The sequence below is a fragment of the Centruroides vittatus genome, unplaced genomic scaffold (genome assembly GCF_030686945.1).
Source record: "Centruroides vittatus isolate TY-2023 unplaced genomic scaffold, ASM3068694v2 contig_134, whole genome shotgun sequence".
In the NCBI taxonomy this organism is placed as follows: Eukaryota; Metazoa; Arthropoda; class Arachnida; order Scorpiones; family Buthidae; genus Centruroides; species Centruroides vittatus.
In genome coordinates, this window is record NW_027120852.1 from 1435836 (window position 1) to 1446362 (window position 10527).

The window sequence follows — 10527 nt, forward strand, 5'->3', positions numbered from 1 at the left end:
CCAGCCGCCATCCCCTCGGTCTTTCCACCCCTCTACTTTAATTATCAAAATTTAATAGAATCCGTGTTGCTAATAGGCAAAATTTTAGAAGTTTTCGACGAGAGGCGGAGAGTTATTAAGCCCCAAAGCGGGCCAACATCCGTAGCCTACAGACGGAAAAACCCCGAAACTTTTTGCCTTTCTCGACGTTCGGAAGTATCCCGGTCCAAAAATGTAAAATTTCGAATTTTGCCCGCCGCCGTCACGTATAACATTCGGGAAAGTGAGAATGAATGGAATGGAAATAGGACGACGAAATTTATTTACGGTTTTAGACGAGAAAACGACCGCTTGGTTGCGTATTTTTAGGTTGGCACGAAGGAAAGTCGTCCTCCGTTCCTCCTCTATTCCTCGACATCGGCTCTTATCGCTCGAATAATCGAATTTCTTATTGTTTTGCTTTTTTACTTTCCGACGATTAGTCACCGCCGAGAAAACGTTGGCCCGGCGTAAACGCACTCTCGTATTGGGTCAGTCCGATTATAGGTTGAGCATTCCGGAGTCTACAACGTGTGTTTTTTGTGTCAGTAACTTCCAATGAACCTAATTTTGCGGCAGAAGAATTTTACGTGTCGTCGATCTTAATCGATTCTCTTTACGTGCCGTTTATCGAATTGGAGTGTGAGAGTCTCCCCCGTCCGGTCCACGCCCTTTTCGACGCTCGCTTTGTTAAAGTGCACTGCGGACGGTGGCGTATTAAGAGCGAGCACACAGCTTTTATCCACTTTATTTTTATATAAATAAATATGGAAAGTTATCGCAACGAAACGGTTACACAAGTCGTTGATGTATTTTCCCTTTCTTCTCCGGTCAATTTTCGCCGGTCGAATAACTCTTTTGATTTTCGTGTTTTGAATAAGCTTTAATATCAAACATTATAAGGAAATTACAGCGTTTTATAACCTATTTATAAAATTAATGCCCCCGAAACGTCCCTGGCGCAAACCGAATCCATTTTTAAACTGATTTCGTCACAAAATATTCCTTTAGATTTTCCGTTCCAAACGTAAACCCGACCGTCGTCGGTTGCACTTTAATCGCCGATGACCCGGATGTGAATACGTAAAGTTGTCCTTTTCGCGCGATGTACAGTACTATAGATTGTCGGCCACGGTGATTCCGTTGTACGATGTTCCTGAGCTTCGGTCTTCGCCGTAATAACGAACAAATACGTATTTGGAGTTGATGGCTGGAATATCGGATGGTTTGTCCTGAAAATGTAAACACGCGTGAAAATCGGGTTTAAAGTTCTATCTAGGCTGGTCGTTTCTTACCTACCTTTGGCGGTTAATATCCTCCGCCTCCTCCGCTTCCTCCGTATCCTCCTCCTCCTCCCCCGCTTCCTCCGCCGCCGTAACCTCCTCCGCTACTGCCACCTCCGCCTCCGTAACCCCCACCGCCTCCTCCTCCGCCACCGTATCCGCCGCCGCCGCCTCCACCTTTTCCTCCTCCTCCGCCTCCTCCTCCCGTGGTGGTCAGACGGATGCCGATCAGAGTGATTCCGCCCAAAGCGCCGCCGCCGCTACCACCACCTCCTCCTCCGTATCCGCCACCTCCGCCGCTACTTTTTCCACCTCCTCCGCCCCCGTATCCTCCACCTCCGCCGCTACTTTTTCCACCACCTCCTCCTCCTCCGCCGTAGCCTCCTCCGCCGCCTCCGCCGCCGTAGCCACCTCCGCCCGCACTCTTTCCTCCGCCACCTCCGCTTCCGCCTCCGTATCCTCCACCGCCGCTTCCTCCACCGTAACTTCCTCCGCCGCCTCCTTTACTTCCTCCTCCTCCTCCTCCTCCTCCTCCGTATCCTCCACCGCCTCCTCCGCCTCCCCCACCAGTTTGGGCCAGGGCTAGAGTCACCGGAACGGCTAAGAGAATAGCCGTTCCTCCACCGCCTCCTCCTCCTCCTTTTCCTCCGCCACCTCCCCCGCCGTAACCCCCTCCTCCTCCTCCTCCTCCTCCTCCACTTCCTCCATAGCCGCCGCCGCCGCCGCCACTTCCGCCTCCCCCTCCGTAGCCTCCGCTCATTCCTCCCCCTCCGTAGCCTCCGCTCATTCCTCCCCCTCCGTAGCCTCCGCTCATTCCTCCTCCTCCGTATCCTCCGCTCATTCCTCCCCCTCCGTAGCCTCCGCTCATTCCTCCCCCTCCGTAGCCTCCGCTCATTCCTCCCCCTCCGTAGCCTCCGCTCATTCCTCCTCCTCCGTATCCTCCGCTCATTCCTCCTCCGCCGTATCCTCCGCTCATTCCTCCTCCTCCGCCGTAACCGGAAGCGGCCGCCAGAAGGTCCGACAATCTGGACCTTTTGCTACTCGTCGATACGATGAAAAGGGTTAGGAAGACGAACACCTGCAAAAAGCGAACGGTGAAGACAACGAAAGGCAATGGCGCCGTCCTCTTAAACAGCGAAACGGAGAGAAAGAAGCCCGCATTAAAAGAGAAGAAAAGAGAAGCTTACCTTCCACCGAGTCATAACGTCACCGCGGAGTAAACGCGCTGATCGATGCGTCGACATTCCTCTCGGTATATATACGAAGTTAGCGTGGCGCGACTCGGAAGTGGGGAAAACGGCGTCGACCAGTTAAAAAGCGGGACGAGCCAGATGCCCCGTCTTCCATCCACCATTCTACTTTATAGGTTATTGTTCGACATTTCCTTTTCCTCGGAGCGTCCCTCTTCCGAGGGGATCGGGGTCACTGGGGAGCACGCTGTGGGAAAAAGTGACGAAAGTCGATCCGAGCGGTGACACACATTCGAGTCTCGAACCCGGAAAAACCAAAGAAGCCACCGATCTTCGTCCATCCGTCCGGATAATCGGGAGTCCGCGCTAGCGTTCCTCTCTTTCGGCCCCGTCCGGTTAAGCTAGATTAATCGGCGCTTACGGGCTCGGCCCGGGGCTGGTGTTTTTCCGAAAGTCGGAGAGAATTTTCCAAACTTTTACCTAGAGTTTCTCCGCCAAAACGGAACTTTCCGTTCCTCCGTCTTCCGATTCCGTAGGACCGCGGGATTAAAAGGGAAAAAGGGTTTTCCGACGACGAAAAGCCGTGGAAATGTCGATTTTTGGAGGAGAAATAATCAGACCGTCCGAGATCCGCCGTTTGAAATACTCTCGCTCTCCCTCCCCGGAATCAGCCCCGCCTTTAACTACGTGTGGAGGAATTTCCACTTCCGGATTTTCCCGGTTTAAGCGGAGATTTCGACCGGCTCCTTTTGGTCGTCGTCTCCCGGGCATCGACCCGAACGCGGATCCTTTTGTCTGGCGACAGAATTCGGGGGAAGACGGCAAAAGGTAAATAGGACAAGTAGCGTCCCGTCGAGCCCGGGTCTTCGCGTGTCTTCCGACAATTATCCCCGGACCGATTTCCTCCTTCCAACCGTCCCCGTAACGAAGCGAGTGGAAAGTTATTGTTACTCTCTCTTCTCGGCTCTTTAACCCGCGCTTCTCGACCTTTTCTTCCCTCTCGCCTAAATAGAACGTCGGGTCCTCGGCCACCTTCCACCCGCCGTCCACCTTCCTCTTCTCGAAAAATTCCATCCGCGGTTGGGAATCGTCTTCTACCACCAAAGCCACATTTTACCCGGTAAACCCTTCTTAAAAGCCGTCGTACCGCTTTTTGTCAGGACAATTGTCAAGAAGGGATGTTTTCCCGATTCTTTTTTTAACAAACCACCACACTTTGGCATTATTGCTTTCGCTAAAACTAAAGCCGCCTAATACATTTACTATTGTCGAATCTACTGGTGGAAAAGTTTTGGTTTCTATTACTTTCCCTGCCGTTATATACGACGGCGGGTGGACAACGGTGCCCCGAGAGTTTTACGTTTTTGGAAGGTCGAGAAATGCAAAACATCCAGGGCGTTTTTCTGCGTGTGTGGGGGCACGATTTCGTCGGCCCACTTACAAACATAATAACTCCGGCGACTTTTGTGGAAAACTTCGGAAGACGGCGGGAGGGTCTTGTATTAAGGGATCGACGCTAGTTTGGCGGTTAAAAGTCGATGGGTGGCGTAGTGGAGTAGGACTTAACGAAGATTTTACCGGTTATTACCATCCGCAATTGTTTTATTTATAAAACTCGTCTCTAGCTTGAAAATTAAGCGTTTTTTCATTTAATAGTAATAGGCTATAAATAGGTTTTTAATAACACGTGACCACGTGGCGTCGCGCAATTTGAAAATTTTTGCCGGAAAAGTTAGGCCAAGCGTCGACGGTTTTCTCCGTCTCGACCTCCGACCCGGACGATGCCAGTCGTTGTCTCCGAACTGCAAGGTTTTCGGGTCACCGCGTCCGGCGTAATTCGACCGACGGTGGATAGAGACAGAGAGCCGTTCCCTTTTGCTCTCGGGTGCAAAACGGAATTTTTCGATGGGACCAAGGCTGCGTTCTATGGCTTTAGTCCAATGTCCGATGGCCAAAATATCGTAATTAATTTCTGGCATTTGGCCCGGGCCAAATCCCAAAAAGCTGGTATATCCCATAATTTGAAATTATGGTCTTTTTACGAGAAGAATCGACTGGGTATTAATTTCACCACCCGGCATCGGCCGTCGATGGCTTCGTTGTGGCAAGCCGCTTCCGGTTTCTTCCCGGTTTCTGAGACGTTATAAACAGTGTTACGGAAGCTCGGCCTTCCGGTATTGGAATACGAGCGAGTTGGCTACGGTTAAAAACACGATTTTTTACAGACAATAGGCCGGGTGCCGGAAGCGAATGGTCGAACCGTCGAAAGTCACGTCGTCAATTAGGGAGAAGACGAGGGTGGCGGCCACCCGCTTCTTTTCCCCTTTAAGGAGGATGCGCGCGTGCGGCGCGGCAGGGAAAAGCGTTGTGGCAAACGCATCTTGGCAGCGCGGCAGCGCAATCACACGAGCGGCAATCCGCTTACATTTCGGCGCGTGCGTCCAGTATTCGAGATGGCGAACGATGCCGACACTGCCGCTATCCACGTGTTTACATATTTTGTTTCGACGGCTCGCTTTGTTTAGCTAGAAGATTTTGTCGAAGATTCGAACGAAGATTTTGGATTAGAGATACTTTCTTGGATCGAGAAAGAACTGGTGTACAAAATAGGCTTATTTCTCGATTAAGAAAACTATTTCGAGTAAGATTAGATCAGTGGTTCCCAACCTTTTCTAGGATGCGGAACACTTGCTTAAGTTAATATGAAATACATAAGCTTGTCATCAGTTATTTTATTAGAAATGAGCAGTTATAATTCAAAATCTCTACTCGTATTATTAACCCCAATTCTAAGACAGGAAAAATATACCTAAATAACTTTAATGGGAAACTTGTGCCTGATGTATTTTTACATATTTCATTCAGTTTTTATCATTGCCTTTATCTTATTCGAAACAGTAGTACACTCCATAAGTACGAGTCGTACATATATATTTAAGTTTATGAAAATTTTATGATTTTAATTTTTTGATATTCGGCGGCTCGAATACGATTGTACACTTTCCGATTTGCGACTAAATCTGCGGAACACTTGGAAGATGCTTACGGAACACCAGTGTTCGCGGAACACCGGTTGGGAACCACTGGATTAGATTGTTTTGTTCTTTGAATTAAATAATATGAGATTATTTGTGTTAAGTTTATTTATCCTTTCCTCTTTATTCCGATGTTAGTTATTTCGGTTAACCGCGTCGAACTTTCCGCTATTGAAACACCGCGCGATTGTATTTTCTCACGTGAATACCAGACGAACTATTATTGGCCGATAGAAGCGTTGCTTCCGCAGTCGACTTAAAACGGAGAAAATCGGTGGAACTGTGGAAGAAAGAGAGGAAACGACGGTTCGAGTCGGAGCAGGGCCGGATTTACATAAGGGCATTTGGGGCCTGTGCCCAGGGCCCCCACAAAATAGGGGCCCCCACAAAACTAAAAAAAAATTATGTTTAAACATAATTTTTTTTTCTATTACCGCGACAGCCTAGTTTGGCCTAATCATGAGGGCCACAGGCAGAGAAAACTAAACCCGGGAACATCGGAAAATTTCGGGAAAAAATTTCACATAGGTATTTTTCAGTTAAATTAAAATAATTAGTTTTACACAATAAAATATATGTATGTTTACAATAACCTTATTTTTAAATGAAATTTACAACTTCCTAGTTCAAATCTAATTGAAAGTACAGTATTTTGTGTAAACTTTCTAAATCATCAAATTTGCCTACTCTTAAAGGGGGGACCCCCAGCGAATTTGTGCCCAGGGCCCCTGGATTGGTAAATCCGGCCCTGGCCGGACTCGTTGGTTTTCGGCGTAAATGGCGGTAAACTTCGGAGACGTCTTTTTCCCGGGTTTATTCTTAGAAAGAAGGCTCTTTACTTTCCACTTAACCCTTTACCTTTCCCACCGGAGGACTTTTTTTCGCCGTCAATTACGCGTGACCGGTGACTTTTTGCCCGCCACTCGGCGGAAACTTCCTCCTTTCCTCTCGTTTAGAGAACATCTGGACGGACGATCGACGTCCCTCGGTCGGCTTTCCCTATTATCCGGGAAAAAAGCCATCCGAAATATTTATATCCCGGGCAGCGGAAAATATTTTCCGTCTTTCTTTAAAATGGCGCCCGAATAAGCAAAATTTTCTCGGCCCCTTCCGAAAAATAAAACGAAAAGGGAGAAAATGACCGGATTGTACATTTTACCTTTAAGACGTTCGGCGGGAGCCGGCCGGGAGGAAATGCGCGGATCGTTTGTTAAACGGGGTGGTATGAGGCGCGCCGGAAAAAGTAGTGTTGGATGGGTAACCGGAAGGAAGTCGTAGAATTTATGACGAATTTCTTCGGAAAATGTCGCCCGCCAAAATCCCACCGTTGTTATATCCGTGGCCGTCGGAGTACGGCTCCGGGACAATTCCCGAGATTGTTTTTTTTTGGATCCAGATACTTAGTGGCCTAAGCCGTTAGCCAAACCATTAGCGGGGAAAAAAAATAGGAGGATAAAATCTTAACGAGGTTTTCGTAGAAACGCCGGAAGGCGTTTTAAACATTCCGGGCTGGGGACGTCCGACAACGGAGGAGAGTAATTCTGTTGGCAATAGTTCGAACGTCGTCGGGTCGGGTTAACGGTCGAGGTAGAAGCAGTCCCCTTTGGCCGGAAGGCCGTGACGAAACCCGTTTTAGAAGCGAGTCCGTCGATATCCGCCAGAACTTTTCTCTTTCTTTTGTCTTTTCCAGCACTCCGGTCTAATTCGCCGTTTTCCTCTAACTCCGCGGCTCCGACCGGTGGGAACGACGGCAGTTCGTGACCACCGAAGGTAACCGAACAATCGAAGGCCGTCGGTTCTTCCATTCTCCCCGGCCAGCACGCGTCCTTACGTGATCGACGGACGGGTAATTTTGGTTGGTTACTCGTACGATCTCGGTCCGGAAAATTGCGCCTAATGGGGATAAAAGCTCTAATTTAATTATTTTTGGACAAACCATTTCCTCTGCCCGGTCGAATAAATCGACCGGAACGACGCGGCCGATACGTCACGTCCGTCTGGTCTGCCACCCGGCCGGCATTTGGCCGGTGGCGCATCACCTCTTAGGCCCCCGGGAGGGGCATACATTTAAAATAAGGAAAAAAAACAATTTTACGCGAAACCCATCTAAAAACCGAATTGGCGCCAATTAAAACCCGGAAAAAAGACAAAATTAAATCGACGGATGGAGTAATAGCCGTGTATTTTGGCCGGAGGGAGCAAATTTTCCCTAGCTGCGCCTTCTGCCTCGTCGTTCTGGCGCCCACCGGGCCGGGCCGGGCCGAAAATCGCCTTCGGCCTTCAAAACTGTAGTCAAGATGGATATTACGTAAAATTATTTGTCGTACGCGCACCCGTATTAACTCGGCCGTTGGCACCGCCGAGTGCAAAAGGGGCGCCGTACTTTTAAAGGCCCGGCCGGATTGGGGAAGGACCGCTAAAGTGACTAAATATAAATTAGTAAGCGGACTACGCGTCGTAATATAAAAAGTAACCATTTTCAAAAATATATTTAAGCCACGGCCCGTTTAAAATTGCCGAAAATTTGACGGATAAAAATAAAGCGGAAATGTGCAACGGTGAGAAATTTAAAAATATTTTCTCGTCTCCTAATGAACGTGGCAGGAATTTCGCTCGTGACGCGTGGCCGGATGCCCTTCCTTTCCTCCGGAAAATCCGGGTTAACCCGAAAAACAAATTGCGCCAATTAAATTATTAAAAGAGGTGCCGCTAATCTTCGGTCGGACGAGACTTTCGGCCCAATTCACCCGACGTTTTCGCTTTCCGCCATCGGTGCAAATAAAATAAAATTTCGCTACGCCGCTGCCCCAGTTTAGGGGGCAAAAGAATTCTCCGAAGTGAAAACTTTAGTACTCCATTCTTCCAAATATTCCCTTCTCCCGCTGTTTCTCCGGAATGATGGCAAAATGGCCTACCGTCGCCCGGTGTCCGATGGGAAGGCCGGTAACGTACCCTATCGGTCGTTAGGACGTTGGGGCCGGGACGTAATCGGACGGTCACGGGTCGGTCCCGGCCGTAGTGTTTCTTTAACTCCGCGGTCCGTATTGGCGCGGAATACGAGAAAAAACAAATACGGCCGACTTGCGGAACGGGAAAGACGCGCGATAAAACGGGTCGGAGTTAAAAGTAACGGCCGCGTACTCTTAACCAGACCGTTTCTACGGCTTCGACTTAGCCGGGTTTTACCGTATAGTAGGTTATTTAACGGTTCTTCGTCTAGAAACGGACTGTCGATTTATTCGGTCCTCGGCCTAATTAAAGTTTCCAATATAACAAAACTATAATTATCCAGACTTTAACTTCCTATTTCACAACAGACAGTTCGACAAATGGCGGGACGAACGATTGCCGATTTTGCCTTCCACCATTTTAACATTAGAGGTAATCTGGCATCAATAACTAATCTACCAAATCCGGTCGAGTATTGCGCTAATCGCGGCAAACACGGCCGAAGGAAGATCTGTCTTACTTCGCAGAGTTCGAATTTGAAAACGAAATAATTTAAAATTACGTTCGAATTCCTCCACGATTAATTGGCGATGGATCCGATTCTATCGAAAAGTTTGACCTCTAACTGTTTATCGAAAGATATAGGTTCGGTATAACAACTGTCGTATTGTACACGTATGCGACGAAATCGAGCGCCCGTCGCCGCCGTAAAGTACGAGAAGAAACCATCCTATATCGCCTCTATCGCAGTTATTGTTGTCGTTACCGGTGTTCTCCCCAATATAGCTATAGCGCGCAAAGACGAGTCGCTCGTTCTAGATAAGGTTATTCGGCCCGAAGAATGCGACGGAGACGACGCCAGGAACCAGGGCCGGATTTACCAATCCAGGGGCCCTGGGCACAAATTCGCTGGGGGTTCCCCCTTTAAGAGTAGGCAAATTTGATGATTTAGAAAGTTTACGCAAAATACTGTACTTTCAATTAGATTTGAACTGGGAAGTTGTAAATTTCATTTAAAAATAAGGTTATTGTAAACATACATATATTTTATTGCGTAAAACTAATTATTTTAATTTAACTGAAAAATACCTATGTGAAATTTTTTCCCCAAATTTTCCAATGTTTCATAGGTTTTTTCCCCGGTTTGGTTTTCTCTGCCTGTGGCCCTCATGATTAGGCCACACTAGGCTGTCGCGGTAATAGAAAAAAAATTATGTTTAAACATAATTTTTTTTTAGTTTTGTGACGGCCCCTATTTTGTGGGGGCCCTGGGCACAGGCCCCAAATGCCCTTATGTAAATCCGGTCCTGCCAGGAACTGAACCGTTGGAGGAGGAATACGATAACGTAAGCTTTCGACGAATGAGAAATACGCAGTTATTAATCTCTTATTGAAATTTGTGTGTAATTACGGACTTTGATACGCATTATTCGCGAATAAAGCGTCATAAAACTCAAATAAAACTTTTATAAAATAATTTATTTTTTGTATAAATAAAACTTGTTTATATATATGTATGTACTGTATGTATAGATATAGTTATGGGTTTTGTTTGATAAGTTGGTTAAACTTAATGCAAATAACTATACTTAATAATAAACAACAGAGGTTTCTTGTAAAATGTTATTACGCTTCTAGTCGTTAGTAAATTAGCGGATAGAAACGTATTTCTAGTTAAAAGGTGCAGAACTGGAAAGCAAAAACGAATAAAAGTTGTTATAGGCCCATACGCCGCGTATCTCGCTAGTCCTTTTGTTTCTTTTCCTTTAAAGTGTTATTTAAATTTTTAATCATTAAATTAGCCTATTAATTGTTAATGTGTTACGACGCCGAGTCGAAAAATCCCACGCAATAGTTAGTTCGGACTCCCGAAACAATTGCGTATTCCTTTCGTTAAACTCGAACGCGTAATGAGAATAAACTATCGAATAAGAATAGAAAATAAGTATCGAAATTGAGTTTATTAATACGATGTTTTTGACATTTTTTTAATTTTACGATACAGATACCGAAGAGCAAAATTCGTAACATAAAGTTATTATTTTCGAATGC

General features: G+C 47.0%; 1 protein-coding gene across 1 annotated transcript; it reads right to left on the bottom strand.

Moving 5' to 3' along the window:
* Positions 1–880: 880 nt before the first annotated feature.
* Positions 881–2504, bottom strand: LOC136990788 (uncharacterized). Its single transcript, XM_067289221.1, has 3 exons — positions 2489–2504; positions 1318–2379; positions 881–1250 (listed from the first exon to the last, which is right to left on the bottom strand). The coding sequence occupies exons 1-2, from the start codon at positions 2501–2503 to the stop codon at positions 1327–1329; spliced, it is 1068 nt and encodes a 355-aa protein (XP_067145322.1). The 5' UTR covers position 2504; the 3' UTR covers positions 881–1250; positions 1318–1326.
* Positions 2505–10527: the final 8023 nt, after the last annotated feature.